Source organism: Stereum hirsutum, assembly GCF_000264905.1.
Source record: "Stereum hirsutum FP-91666 SS1 unplaced genomic scaffold STEHIscaffold_2, whole genome shotgun sequence".
NCBI lineage: Eukaryota > Fungi > Basidiomycota > Agaricomycetes > Russulales > Stereaceae > Stereum > Stereum hirsutum.
The window spans coordinates 3627112-3641298 of NW_006763132.1; the positions used below are offsets into that span (position 1 = coordinate 3627112).

General features: G+C 51.7%; 5 protein-coding genes across 5 annotated transcripts; 2 read left to right on the top strand and 3 right to left on the bottom strand.

Annotated features, from left to right (window-relative positions):
* Positions 1-214: 214 nt before the first annotated feature.
* On the bottom strand, positions 215-521 carry STEHIDRAFT_19642 (FabD/lysophospholipase-like protein; the record flags this gene model as incomplete). Its single annotated transcript, XM_007299144.1, has 2 exons — positions 215-308; positions 373-521. Coding segments are annotated over 2 exons (243 nt in total), but the record flags the coding sequence as incomplete, so codon positions are not given.
* Positions 522-3427: 2906 nt separating this feature from the next.
* STEHIDRAFT_49499 (uncharacterized protein) lies at positions 3428-5148 on the top strand (the record flags this gene model as incomplete). The annotated part of the gene is made up of 6 exons (XM_007299294.1): positions 3428-3808; positions 3900-4063; positions 4124-4192; positions 4258-4420; positions 4514-4628; positions 4700-5148. Coding segments are annotated over 6 exons (1341 nt in total), but the record flags the coding sequence as incomplete, so codon positions are not given.
* A 2321-nt stretch (positions 5149-7469) lies between these two features.
* On the bottom strand, positions 7470-8736 carry STEHIDRAFT_165885 (uncharacterized protein). Its single transcript, XM_007300259.1, has 5 exons — positions 8688-8736; positions 8474-8505; positions 8326-8408; positions 8051-8234; positions 7470-7959 (listed from the first exon to the last, which is right to left on the bottom strand). The coding sequence occupies exons 3-5, from the start codon at positions 8375-8377 to the stop codon at positions 7740-7742; spliced, it is 456 nt and encodes a 151-aa protein (XP_007300321.1). The 5' UTR covers positions 8378-8408; positions 8474-8505; positions 8688-8736; the 3' UTR covers positions 7470-7739.
* A 1054-nt stretch (positions 8737-9790) lies between these two features.
* On the top strand, positions 9791-11884 carry STEHIDRAFT_165886 (uncharacterized protein). The gene is made up of 8 exons (XM_007300260.1): positions 9791-10018; positions 10077-10142; positions 10214-10448; positions 10508-10588; positions 10652-10853; positions 10913-10963; positions 11037-11411; positions 11499-11884. Exons 1-8 carry the CDS (start codon positions 9939-9941, stop codon positions 11669-11671), a joined length of 1263 nt encoding a protein of 420 aa, XP_007300322.1. The 5' UTR covers positions 9791-9938; the 3' UTR covers positions 11672-11884.
* STEHIDRAFT_108167 (uncharacterized protein) lies at positions 11848-13350 on the bottom strand (the record flags this gene model as incomplete). Its single annotated transcript, XM_007300261.1, has 7 exons — positions 11848-12153; positions 12209-12352; positions 12429-12578; positions 12640-12788; positions 12854-12991; positions 13047-13139; positions 13200-13350. 7 exons carry the CDS (start codon positions 13348-13350, stop codon positions 11848-11850), a joined length of 1131 nt encoding a protein of 376 aa, XP_007300323.1.
* Positions 13351-14187: the final 837 nt, after the last annotated feature.

Below are 14187 nucleotides of genomic sequence, written 5' to 3' on the forward strand. Positions count from 1 at the left end.
CAGACGAAACTAAAACCAGAATCGATTGTCAACGCTGTTCGAAATCAGAGATAAAAATAGTATGTGGTACGCACGTCCTGCACAATGCACCACAAAACTCATCATCCCTCATCCTCGCCTCCGGGTCATTCATAGACGTGGGTTGTGCTGAGATGACTTTCTTTATCGCAGCCTCTAGCTTACTTGCCTTGAAAGCTCCATCACCACCGGACTTTTCCTTTGAGAATACCTCCTTTGAAAGCTGGGCGTACGTGTGGAGGGCATCGTCGACGGACATGCGAAGGCGGCCCAGCATGAGCGCAATGATCCTGAACGATCGCAGATGAGTGCTCCGGTAAGTCACTCTGAGGTAAGTATTGCGCGTCAGCGTACCCTCCCGTGCTCGTACCACCAATCAGATCGAAATGATCGCAAGGCAGCGGCATTTTCTCTAGCTTTTCTGAGAGTTGGATTTCGCGCATGAGGTTCCATAGGATCTGGAGGGACGACAGGCCACGGATGCCGCCGCCATCTATCAACAAATATCAGCGATGGCCCAGGCACAAAGAAACTGAGCAGAACATACCCAAAGCAAGTAAACGCAGACCGTCAGTGGGAGCTAGTTCAGGCATCTTGTTGTATGAGCAGGCAAAGTGAGATGCGAACAGGAGAGAGAGAGAGAGCGAGAGTAAGGGGGAAGAGATGAGCAACGCCGTGGACCCTCTGCCCGTACTGGGAGTGCAGTGCAAGGCGGTTCCAGCGTGGATTGAGGGCGCTGACGCTGAAAATAACCACGATATAAATACACAATATGACACGGATTCATGCACTGCCTTGTGGTTGTTTTGTTCAGGTTCCTTGAGCTTGGCAGGCCGGCAAAGAAGCCTATGCAAGCACCCAGTGCGTGAAAAGCAATAAATTGAACGTGCGTATGACAGCAATCACTGCGTCTAAGTATTCAGCAATTATGGATGTGAACAGTAGTGCTAATCAAGCCTCCAGACTGGCAAAGAGAAAGATAGCGTATCATCAGGAATCTGTAGTCTCACAAAGGAAGATTCAGTGTAGACGAGATTTTAACTGGGCAAACGTGGATCGACGTCGAGGACAAGTTCAATATGTCGAGGACAAAATATTGAGAAAGAAAAGATCGCTGTGCCGACTGTAAGAGATAAGATAAGATCAAAGCGCATCATCACGGCTGTGATGATCAATCGTCCCGGCACCGTCCTCGTTCACGGCTCCTAGAGTCAGACGCAACCCACCTTCAATCTTTCATCTTCATCGCCTCCTAGGACCCACATCTCCATCTCTATCCAGCGCCGAACGTTGATTTTTAAACCCTGGAGGTATTCCCTGGGTCGAACAATCCAACTCCAGCATTTCACTCGTACTCGCTTGGTTCACATCTCTTGTTCTTCATCTCCTCCTGGTTTCACTGTGTTCTCTAAAGTATCAGTATCGATATCTCCCAAGTCTAAAGTCTAGATGAGCTCGCCCGAGGGGTCCTCGGACGAGGACAAACGAGCCTCGAACGCCAACGCGCGAAAGACGCCAGGGACGAAGAAGAGGAGGGTTCAAACGTCGAGGGCGTGTGATCGGTGTAGGCAGAAGAAAGGTTCGTCTTCGCTATACCATATATTTCCTCCCTTCGTTACTGAAAAGACATGAACACCGCGTAATAAAATAGTTAAATGTGAGGGATGGTTATAGTTCGCAGGATCTCCGAGAGAGGATGTATATCTGACTCTGACTTTTGATGTGATGGTATGCGGTTTGCGGAACGTAGGTAACGGAGCGGAGAACGGACAGAGATGCTTGCATTGTCAGGCATATAATGCGGAGTGTACGTTCCTTGAAATCACGAAGGTATGTCTATATATTTCCTCTATTCCAGATATCGGCCTCCTTTTTCTACCACTCGCGAGACGACTGACCCGTTCTCATTGTGGATAGAGACGAGGCCCACCCAAGGCGTGCGTTGTTTATCTGTTTTATTTATCTCGCCGCTCCACTGGACAGGCTTAATGAACGATGATTGATGGGTGACCCTTGGTTGCAGTTATGTCGATAGTTTGGAGAATAGGTTGAAGAAGATGGAGGATATGCTCGACAAGGTTCGTCTTCTCTCTGTCTTGGGGTCGTCTCGGATTGGTCTCGCTCGTGCCTCTCGTCCCCCCTGAGACGTTGATATACAAACACTCTCCATGCTCTTCGTACTACTATGGATTGTGGACGACTCCCGTTCACTGCGAGCTCCCTGCCTCAGGCCTCCAGGATCAAAGATCCTGTCCCATATCACAGTTCCCATCTGAGTACACCCCACTTTGCATCTTCCCTCCCTCCCTCCCTCCCTCCACTTGGTACGTTTGAACGCCCAGTCGGCCGCCGTGAACTGTGGAGCGTCTACGTATGTGTTCCATGATATGACCGGAACAGCCGTGTAAATCTTTCACGGTGCACATCTTCCATCGTCTTGCAGACGCTCGCGTAAACTGAAAGATCACAGTACCCTGGTGCTCGTCTTCGACGTTGAAGCAGACTGTCCAATTCGCGCGGTTGTGCGGGCAATGAGAAGACGCGAGGAGTGTGCTGACTGGGGCTGACTCAAGAAGCAGAGCCTGATGATCAATGTCTATAATTAGCTTATGTATATGATGGGTTTGAATCGGGGTATGTGGGGTTTTTTTTTGTGAGAGCGTATCCAGACCCCAGGCATGCTCTGCGAGCATGGTCATGGACGCGTCAGAGACAGAGGAGGATCTGAATAGACTGCGCACTGTGTGTCTTGTCACATTCTCCCCCTTTTTCCCCTCATGTCTTTGTATGAAAAGGAGCCGAAAGTTAACGGAGATATTGTTCACTGACACACGCACTTCGAACACACACAGCTATATCCCGGCGACGACTTCACGGCCGATCTCGGTCCTCCTATCGAGAAACCAGCCTACCGGTACAAAGATGACGGCGGCTCCGATCCCTCCATCTCAATTTCCCGCGCACGAGCCTCCGCCTTAGGAAACACAACCACACACGCAGCCCCCGGCCCAATCGACCACACCTCCCCCTCCTCCGTCGAAAACTTCAACATGACCACCTCCACGTCTGCCTCCCACGCGCACGCCACCACCTCCGGCACCTCTCCCGAAGCCTTCAACCCCGACAACGAAGACGACGAAGACTCGGGCGCGGCGTCGTCGGAGAACGAATACGAGCCGACGAGGTTGTTGGAGGATAAGCTGAAGGATCTGACGCTGGACCCGTTGGTGTTGAGGTATTTTGGGAAGAGCAGTCCGTTTAGGCTGTTGCAGACGGCGGCAGGCTTCGGGAGCGAGTTGTCGGGGAAGAAGGTGGACGGGAATAAGTTCTGGAGGGCGCCGAAGCCGCCGAGGTTTACGGATCCGTATAGGGTGAGTTGGTCGTATACATATATTATGAATATGTGCTGAGAGAATTGACGTGGTATGGCGAACAGTGGCAGCACGTAACGGAAGATTTTGTAGCACTGCGCTACGATTTCCCACCACCCGACCTGCTCGAAATCCTCGTAGATCTCTACTTCACGAACCTCAACGCCTTTATCCCCCTCCTACACCGCCCCACTTTCTACGCCTCCCTCAACTCGAACCTCCACAGACGGGACGAGGCCTTCGGCGGCTTAGTGTTGCTCGTGTGTGCGTGCGGAAGCAGGTTCTCGAATGATCTGAGGGTGGTGCTCGAGGGCCAGAATTCGTGGCATTCGAGTGGGTGGCAGTGGTTCAGCCAGGTTTATTTGTTTAGGAAGACGTTGTTGAGCGTGCCATGTTTGTATGATTTGCAATTGCATGCGGTTAGTTTTTTTTCCCCCTCATGTCGTCACCCCGACATGGTCTTTTTCGGAGGTGGCTGATGAACAATATTTTGACGGTGTCGTGGTATAGTTGACAGCCAATTTCCTGTACGGATGCGCACCCCCACAACCGGGCTGGATCACTGCGGGCATTGGGATCAGGCTCGCGTTGGACGTGGGCGCGCATAGGAAGAAGGCATACCATAAGAGTCCGACGATCGAAGACGAGCTGTGGAAGCGCGCGTTTTGGTACGTGTCTCTTGGCCTTCAACATTCCTCGTCAATTCTCATCGACGTGCGATGTGTGTAATACAGGGTGCTTGTTCTATTCGATAGGGGGCTCAGTACGATACTCGGTCGACCGTGCGCGATTAGCGAGGAAGAGTGCGTCGTCTCGTCTTGCATTTTTTTTTTCGCTGCAGTCAGAGCTAATCACCGAAACAATGCAGCTATGATGTCGACCTCCCGGCCGAATGCGACGACGAATACTGGACGCACCCGACCAATCCAGAGTTGGCGTTCAAACAGCCGCCGGGGAAACCGTCGACGGTGTCGTATTTTGTGGCTGTGATCAAGTTGAACTGCATACAGGTTTCGGCGTTGAGGACTGTCGTAAGTGCTTTTTTTTCTCCAGTGACTTTCAACGATTGGAGATCTGGGGCAGAGACGTCGGCCGATACTGATATACACCGTTTGGAATGATAGTACTCGCTCAACAAGTCAAAGTTCATGCTCAAGCTTGGGGCTCAATGGGAGCAGAACGTCGTCGCGGCGTTAGATTCGGAGTTGAACCAGTGGCTCGATCAACTTCCTGACCACCGTAGGTCCATCTCCCATCATCTCCCTACTGAACCGATCCTACTTGTACTCATATTCCATCCCTCCTGCCAGTTCGGTGGGATCCAACGTGCGAACATCCCCTCTGGTTCCGTCAAGCCGCAAGCATCTACGCCGCCTTCTGCTCCCTTCAAATCCTCATCCACCGCCCCTTCATCATCTCCCACAACAAACGTTCCTCATCCTCTTCCTCGTCCAATTCTTCCGGCGAACATCCCGGCCCTTCACCTCTCTCTTTCTCTAGTCTTGCCATTTGCACCAGCGCCGCCCGAAGCTGCGCGCACGTCCTTGACTTACTGAGGTCCAAATGGCCAGGGAGCATCATCCCGCACTTCCACGTCCCGGCGTTCACGAGTGCGGTGGTGTTGTTGGTCAATATCTGGGGTGTGAAGAGGAGCGGGATGACCATTGATTTTTCGAAGGAGATGGCGGACGTGCAGGCTTGTATTCGGGTGCTTGATGATTCCGAGAAGAGGTGGCAGGTCGCTGGAAGGCTGAAGTGAGCATCCTTTCTTCTTTATTCCTGCATATCGACTCTCATAATTGGCGTGCACTAGGGATATCCTGTGCGAATTGGCATCCTTAGGCGAACTTGGCCTCGACGCTATACACACACACCCGCCACCGACACAGAACAAACGCCGCCGCGACGACGCCGACGCCGACGCCGACCCTCATACTACCGCTGACTCGCCCGAACAAGCACACACTAACGCCACCGCCGCCTCCCCGCCACCCGTAAACCTAACTCATCCATATAAATCATCGTTCGCCACAGCTCACCAGCAACAGCCACTGAGACCTTCGTCGAATACGGGTACTGGCAGCAGTGGTGTGTCGAATGCTCCGAGTCCACAGTCGCCAAGAGACATTATCAGCGATGGGATCGTGGCGCAGAGGTTGCCGAGTTCGTACGAGTGGCGTGGCGGATCTGCGGATCCGATCACTCTTCAAGCGACGACAATGACACATAAGGCGGGGGATGCGAGTGGTCTTTCGACTATGGGACCTCCTCCCGAGGCAATCCTTCCCGCTTCGGGCACTATGGGCACGGCTGGACAGTCTTCGTATGAGATTCCTTCGGATCCTACCATGGCCCTGCATTCCGCCTATGCGGGGCTGGACGGCATGGCCTACGGTGTTTCTGTATCGACCCCTTCATCGACAACGACAGCGACGCAAACTGCACCACCACCACCACCACCACCACCACCACAGGAACACTCACCATGGGTCGACCCGTCGACCATGCCTCTCGACCTCCAACAGATCCACATGCAGATGCAGATGGCCCTCGCCAACTTCCAGTCCTCCTCCTCTTCCAATAGTGGCTCGACCGGTGCATCCAGTCTTCCTCCGCCGGTGTCAACTTCTTCCTCGATGAGCTCCGTTGGTTATTCGTCGTCCGTGCCTTCGAGTATGTTCGGCGTCGATGAAAAGCCTTACTTCGATGCGATTTTGCATGGTCTGAATGGGTCTCCGCCTCCACCGCCACCCCCACAACAACCACCCTCGTCTTTCACAGCTAACGTCAACGCCCCACCTTCATCATCCTCCTCAACCAAAAACGACCCGCAACACCACCCTCAACATCACCCATACGGGAACTTCGGGCTTATGGACGGTTCGGGCGCAGACAACGAATTCGCTGAGGCCTTCCAGAACGTGCCGAGTAATACGGTCTGGGACGAGTGGAACTCGTACGTTTCCGGGTTATCGGCCGAGATGCCCGGGTTGGGGATGGGAGGTGGGATGGGGATGGGGATGAATTCAAGTATGGGAATGGGCTCGAATATGGGAATGGGCGTGAATGGGGTGCATAGCGGTGGAATGGGAATGGGTGGGATGGGAATGGGTGCGACCAACACTGGGTATGGGGCAGGACACGGTGCTGCGTTTGGTGGGGCGGGTATGTCTGGTGGTGGAGGACTAGGAAGGACGAATTCGACGGGAGGTGGTGCTGGGGCTGCGATGGGAGGGATGGGGACGGCAGCGGCTATGAATCCGGACGTGTACATGGGTGGGTATATGGGTATGCAGGGACCCATGGCGGGACCTATGGCGGGAGCTGCGTTGAGTGGTGGGCTGAATGAATATTGGAGGATGGTGTCCGACGGTGGAGGCGGTCCGGGACACAGCGCTGGGGGGAGTGGGTATAATAGCGCTAGTGATGGAGGGAGTTCGAGAGCGAGGGGCGGTAAGGCGCGGGGAGGGCCCGGAGCGTAGACGTGAGCTAAAGCTTCGCGTTGTGCTCGTTGTGCCGATTGTTGTATGAAGTGCATGCACGATCTTCGAACGATGAGTTACTGATGCAGGCTCGTATGCCTTTGACTGTGTTTGTATAAGTTCTTGGTTACTTCCTCGTGCTGTGTGTATGATGGTTGTCGTTGCGTTGTTGCGTATTTAGCCTTGTGCCTGCTTATTTATTTGTCTGTCTGGATGTTTGCTTACTGCTGTTCACATTCATCTGTTGCTCCTTGTACTAAACACTCAACCTAATGGATAGTTGTCGATATGTTTCTTGACGTTAAGTGTCGAAATGCACGCACATATCCTGAGCGAGAAAAAAAATATACATGCCAGGGATGTCGCAGTGCTTCAACGGAGCATAGGATAGGGTATAATGTGGGCCTACGAAGTTCATGTGCAAACACCCACATCCAGCCAATCCTTCATATACATTGTAGAAGACCGCTCTGCAAGCTCACGAATCGAGAATGCCAGGCTGAGCATCCAAGAAACGCCTTACGAAACAGACGAAGACCGTCCGTGGATGGCTAACAAGACGACCCTTTCATCAGCCGATACTTCACGCATAGACGAGGCGAAAACAAAACATAGCATAGTCGAGGTCGTGCATGAGATGATGAGTGCGTGCGGTAGAAGGGGATCATACACTTTTGCAACGGAGCAACAGAAACAAAGTAGGACAGCCACCAAAGGGATAGGTTCGATGAAATCATATAATCATAGTGCGCCCCCCGAACTCTAGCCTCGTCACTCAAATCACCCCACACGCTATACCCGACCCGTACCCGATGCCCCGTTCCGAAAAAGTGGTGGAAGGAAAGACAACGTCGAGAGTGTGAGACGTTTACTCCCTGGGAGCACCACGGCCGACACCAGCGAACTGAGGCCTGTACTCCCCGGGTGCACCCTCCTTCTTTCCACCATCGTCGCGACGACGGTAGTCGTCACGGTCGCCACGGGGTGCGCGGTAGGCACCGTCACCTCCACCAGGGCGGACCTGGGCGGGACGAGCACGAACGGGCTTGCGGTGTGTTTCGGGGACGACTTCCGCAGGGAGGTGCAGCCTGCATAGGCGTTTAAACACAACGCACGATGGAATCGAAACGAATATGAGGAAGATATCCGAGTGATAGCATGAACAGAGCAGAGACGCACCATTCACGGAGGTACTCAACGCCCTCGGGGGTAAGGACGTAGTAGTACCACTGCCAAGAGAACTGAGTCTTGACGTAGCCCTTGGAGGTCAGGGATTGGAGAGCCTTGATGACCTCAAGGTTCGGGACGTCGAGTTCCTCGTGCTTAGGTGCGTTAAAGTCCTTTTTGGCGACCATCACGCCCTCTGTCGAATGAAAAGGATGAGAAGGCACAGAGAGAGACAGATACAACATAAGTTGTCGGAACTGTATCCCAGAATATCGAACAGGACGCACCCTTGAAGAGGTTCTCGTAGATGACGCGCCTGTTCTGCTTCGAAATGATCATGGTGGGCGAGGGAAGAGTTTGAGGTCGGTAGCTGTATCCCGCACGGTTCAAGTCAATATATCCTCGCTTTCAGATTGAAGTTGAAAGCAAACACACTGCAACTGTAAAAGTCACACTAAATCCCGGTTCTGTTATGAGCAGCAAGATAAGCCAGCTGGTCAGCGACTCTATCAACAATAGCCCAAGGGTTCTGTCCCGCCGTCATCCAGTCTTCGACCAACGAATCCATCCCATTCCGCCTGTCCCATCCATCCTTCTTCTTCCTTCTCTACCCAGAACATCCCTCCAAGATATGATGAATTGTACTCACGGCGTTTTGGGTGGCTTGAGGCGGCGGGGCGAAGAAGACGAGCTCGTCGTTGACGTTGGCGAAGACAGAATTATCCAGTCGATTCCGGATTCGGAAGGCGTTGTGGCGCCGACGCGAGCGTGGCGAGAGTACCACCACGTGGCTACTTACCGTGTGAAAGCTGACCCGAGACGTCGTCCTGACCGTCAGACCCTTTTGCTCTGCGATCGCTCTCTCTCTTTCTCACAAAGCCTCGCTTAGACCGTCATGTTGTTACCTCGCTGAAACATTTTCGAGCAGGAGACCTCAAGACCCGAATGTCGAACCACAACACGATGTATCGCGATCGTCCACCCTTCTGAACCGCACACGGCGGCGATTCGGCGCCATGAACAAATGTTCTTGATCAATCATTGACAACGTACTCACCGTTGTGCCTCGCGACGTCAAACGATAGATATCCGAGCGTCAGTTCTGGGTTGGTGGAAAAACACACGAGAGGTCTCGATGCTGCTGCGTCACGGTGCTGCTGCGTGTTGTTGTCCTCGCTTCCACAACATCACACTCAGCTTTCCCGAGGAAACATACAGGGTCTTGGCATTCGATGTTGTCTTGGCACCGTTGTTACCCATTCGAGGCTTTCCGACGCTTTCAAGTTCGCGGACGCGAAAGTGCCTCGCCCAAGCCTCGCTGTGGCGCTCGGCAATCTTTATTCTTCGGACTTTCGTGGCTCAGCGCTCAGTCCAGATATTCTTGAACACCACTGAATATCTGTCGCTCTACATGTAAGAACCAGGACCGTGCTCTCAAGGAAAAATATTGGTGGTCTCTGGCGATTTTACTGTTGTTTCTCCGGGTCTCGTCCGTGTGCACTTCATCCTCGGAACTCGCTGTCCTCTCCGATAACTTGACAACGGAGAAAGAGATCTAGGCGCGTATCCTTTGTCTATCATATTGCAAAATTTATTCTGCCAGGTTCGGACTCGGTCCATGGCCGTTCGCGACCTCCAACAGTGAATGTGCCTCATACTCTTCTTGGCAAGCGAGCTGGTATATAACCCACTCCTCTCGAAACATGGCCATTTCCTCATTCTGTCAGACTTTTTCTTCGGTTCTCTCCATTTCTTCTCCTTGCGTTTGGTCCTCGTGCCAGACCCCCCCACGCAGACTTGCCAGACGAGTCTTTACCTTCCTTTTGGTTTCATACATTCTTTCGATCCTCCCCTCGCACTTGCCTCCGTTAATTCGCCACATATCTGATTTTCTGCAACTATGGTTGGCTTCAAATCCCTTTCTCAGGCCGCCGCCGTCATTACCTTCGCTAAGCTCGCTCGTGCTCATGGGGCTGTTTCGTGCGTGCTATTTGATATATTTTGAGTCGGGGTATAGCATGCTAACGTGGACAAACAGGCTCTTGAACATCGGTGGCACCGATTATTCTGGATACCTTCCCTACAACGACCCTTACGCCAACCCGTACGCTCGTCTACTCCTACACATCGTTCATTATGCTGAATTTCATGCCTTTCCTTCGTTCTCATTTTCAGGGCCGTCGAAAGGATCGTGAGGCCATATTACTCCAACGGACCAGTGGCCGACTTCACCACCAGCAACATCACCTGCAATGGTGACGACAGTGCTGCTGCGCTTACCGCCACCGCCAACGCTGGTGACCCGGTTACATTTTACTGGGATACTTGGCCGGACTCCCATAAGGGCCCTACCATGACCTATATGGCCAAGTGCGACACCGATGATTGTTCGACCTTCACCGGTCTCGATGTACGTTGCACCTACTAGTTTGAGTTCTCAGGGGCTAACGACTTCGTTCACTTCTCCAGGGCAATGTCTGGTTCAAGATTGACGAGGCCGGTCTCAACTCGGATGGTACTTGGGCCTCCGACGATCTTATCGCTAACAACGTACGTCTGTCAACCCTCCCCTTTCCACTCCCAACTCATTAATAGTTGCCCTTCGTCCCATAGAACTCCTGGACAGTAACTATTCCCTCAGACATTGCGTCCGGTGGTTATCTCCTCCGCCACGAGCTCCTCGCTCTGCACTCTGCCAGCTCCGCTCTCGGTGCCCAATTCTACCCCTCCTGCGCGCAACTCACCGTCTCTGGGTCTGGATCGGCTACACCCTCGGGCGTGGCACTTCCTGGCGCGTATGCGACCGACGACCCCGGTAAGCTGTCTAATGACCAACGTCTATAATGCAGTCCATCGTCTCATACGCTCGTTCAGGTATCTTGATCAACATCTACTACCCTACCCCCACCACGTACGCCATTCCTGGTACGTGTTGAACGCTCTCGCTTTCTTCTACACGAGTCATTACTCATTGTTGTTCGTTGATTGCATGGTGCAGGTCCTACGGTGTACTCCGCTGGGGGTTCAACTGGTAGCGCTACCTCTGCCGCCGCGAGCTCCATCACTTCCTCCGCCGCCAGCACTTCTGCCGCAGCAGCCTCCTCCTCCGCTGCCGCCGTAACGTCTTCCTCCTCGTCTTCTTCTGCTGCCGCCGTCTCCACATCCGCGGCTGCAGCTGCTTCGTCCAGTGTCGCCACTAGCGCCAGTGCATGTCCTGCCACGTCTACTGCTACTGCTGCCACCAGCTCGGCGGCCGCTGTGACGAGCTCGAGCGCTGCTGCGGCTGCTACTTCGAGTGCGGTGATGTCTGCGACGAGCAGTGCCGCGGGTTCGACGGTCACTGCTATTACTGACGCGAACGTTTGCATGAATAGTACGTATATCCCCCCTTCTGTCCTCTTTTTTTCCGTCTCTACATCGGTATGTGGTACCAGGCACTGACGAAGTGGTCTCCTGACAGACTATAATTCCTGTATCGCCGCCTCTCAGCCTGATCCCGACTGGACCGGCTGCTCTGCGACGAAAGACACATGTCTCGAGGGAGCGACTTATAACCGCCTCAAGAGGAGCATGAAGTTCAAGCGGGAGCATGCGAACACGAAGAGGAATTGGAGCTCAAGGGCTTGGATGTGATGGATACGCTCCAGGACTTGTTATACCATATGGGGTTGCCGAAGGGGAGCGGATGGAACATAGGAGTCTACATGATAAGAACGTAATATATTGCCATTTCACTTTAACATGCTCGGGACTCTACTACTATTTTGGCATTTTCCTCGACCATATGTTTAAATAGGGATTACAAACTCTCACTGGTTCTTCAGTGGATATAAGGCGGGCCGGTCCCTACTCTTCCCTCCCTGTGCAACATGCATTAAGATAGCAGTCTGGAAGTGGTGAAACAGCAACCTAGAGTCCACGTCTCCATAAGTCTCCCGGCGCTTCTTCTGGTCATCCGTCAGGTCGCTCCAGTTCTCTCTCATACGCTCAGACCGTTCGCTATTATCGTTGATATTCTTTGAATGGATCCAAACATCCTTGAGTTTGGTGCCAATGAGTTCCGAGGGTAAAGTGGGAGCACCGCTCTTCTCGAAGCGTATGAACTTTTTCTCAAGCTATGACGGTATCAAGGCATTAATAGTGAACAGCATTGCGAAGAGGAGCACTCACGTTGAAACTCCACTCATATTTATCGAATTGTCTGTGTATGTTGCATTCCATCATCATGGCATTCTCTGGTCTTTCGAGTCCAATCTCATCGATTGCCCATCTCGCTAGATCCTTATCCTTTAATCTTAACCAATATCTTTCCCACTTTTCATGATGCACAGAGATTTATTTGCAAGCGTGTGTTAGTAACTGTCAAAGTATAATCATTACAGTAGCGTACCTGTATCTGAGCCCACACGGGAAATATGTGCACGACCTCCTTGCCACAAGTGTTGCCACCGCGATCACGCTTCGGTATAACTGAGAGTGTGACACGGCACCCAAGATCGCGCTCTTTAATTTTAGCAACCAGAGCTACTGATCTTACTATCTATGTATGCGGTTACGGAGCTCAGTGTTGTCGCACGAAAATAGACACAATGACTTCCTACCTTGGGATTCGAAACCTTCTCTGGGGTTGCCAGCAGAAGAGCTTTAGCTAGTGTGGTATCACCCTCGGCCTCTACATCTGTGTTGCGAACCCATATCGGTGTCGCGTATACTACTCGTGTCATGGAGACGGACAACGCCTCCTTTGTCGCTAGAATTTATCAACTGCTGAGTATGATTCGATTACTAAAAGAGTATTATGGATTAGCAGTTTACCTTCGTCCCATTCGCAGAGAAAGTAATGTCCAGGTTCTAGAATTGTATCACTGGGATGAACGACACTCGCCGTCAGGGATTCCCTATCAGGAATTCCTTCCTTCCTGGGATCTTCACCTTGCGAAACACGGTATTGCCCTGATATAATGGTGAGTTATGAAACCAAAATAGCGGATAAAATGATTTGACGGACAAGGGTTGTTCACGTTATAAAAGTTGTGCTCATTCAATATCTTCATGATAATATAGAAATCATTGATCGTGAGAGTCCCAAAGGTATAACACCCTATACGGCACATGTTACATTAACGTTGAAGCTCCCCTAGGCGGGGAAGTAGTAACTCACCCGCGAAAAGGTTAAGGAAGAGCTTGGGAGCTTTACTCCTACCCTTTCCACGCCCAGCCTGTGCCTCCGAGAACCAAACGTGGACGTCTCGCTGGTCTTCATTGAGATATGTACCGGGGTTATGCGCTCCCAATTCGAACTTGACATCCATGACGACAAGCAAAACAAATGGTAGATATGGAATGGTTGACCTTTGGCGGTGGATACTGGGAGTTTGAAGATGCCAAAACACGTCTCCCTACACACATATTTATATATCTTCAGGTGCTCGATGCACCACTGTTGTGACTAGAGACTGTTGGCAAAAACAGCTGTCATTCGAAATTGATGAGCGCGATGATGCGAGATACTGTTAGACAACAGAAACGTTTCAGAAGAGTTGTATGAAAAAAGTCATTGAACCAAAAAGCAAAACAACGAGATGTATATCCCTTATAGTTTTAGCAATATATCCTATGTGAAGGTGGTGCCCTATACTATAGAGAGCAGCGATGTGTCTTCTAGAATCTAGTATGCCTTCTTCGAAGTCTCTGTACTGGCCGAAGAAGTTAGTCAATAATCATGGAAAAAAATCTCAGATAATCCTTCCAAATCGATCACTGTTTCAGAGTTTGAACGACTACTCAGAGACCTAAGCATAAGTGATGCATCAACTTCTAATTGTGTGGACGTTAATTGTAGAAAGTGTGTTTCGTATGCAAGTAGTTTAACGCTTAACGCCCGTGCTCATGACAATAAGAGAGTAGAATGATGAAACTTCTGATAGAAATCAAACACTTAAACGCGGTCTTAGCAGAAGCGAACAATAAGTACATAGACATGACAAATCGGTCTGAGCTCTCCCTGGATGGCCCTTCAAACACTGTGCGACAATAGACCGTATCTGCGAGTGAATTTTTTACCTCGCTAAGGGCCAACGAGACGCGACGATTGGCCCGATCACCGTTTTAAAGTCGTTTTAAACGGTTGCAGATACGGTCTAATATAA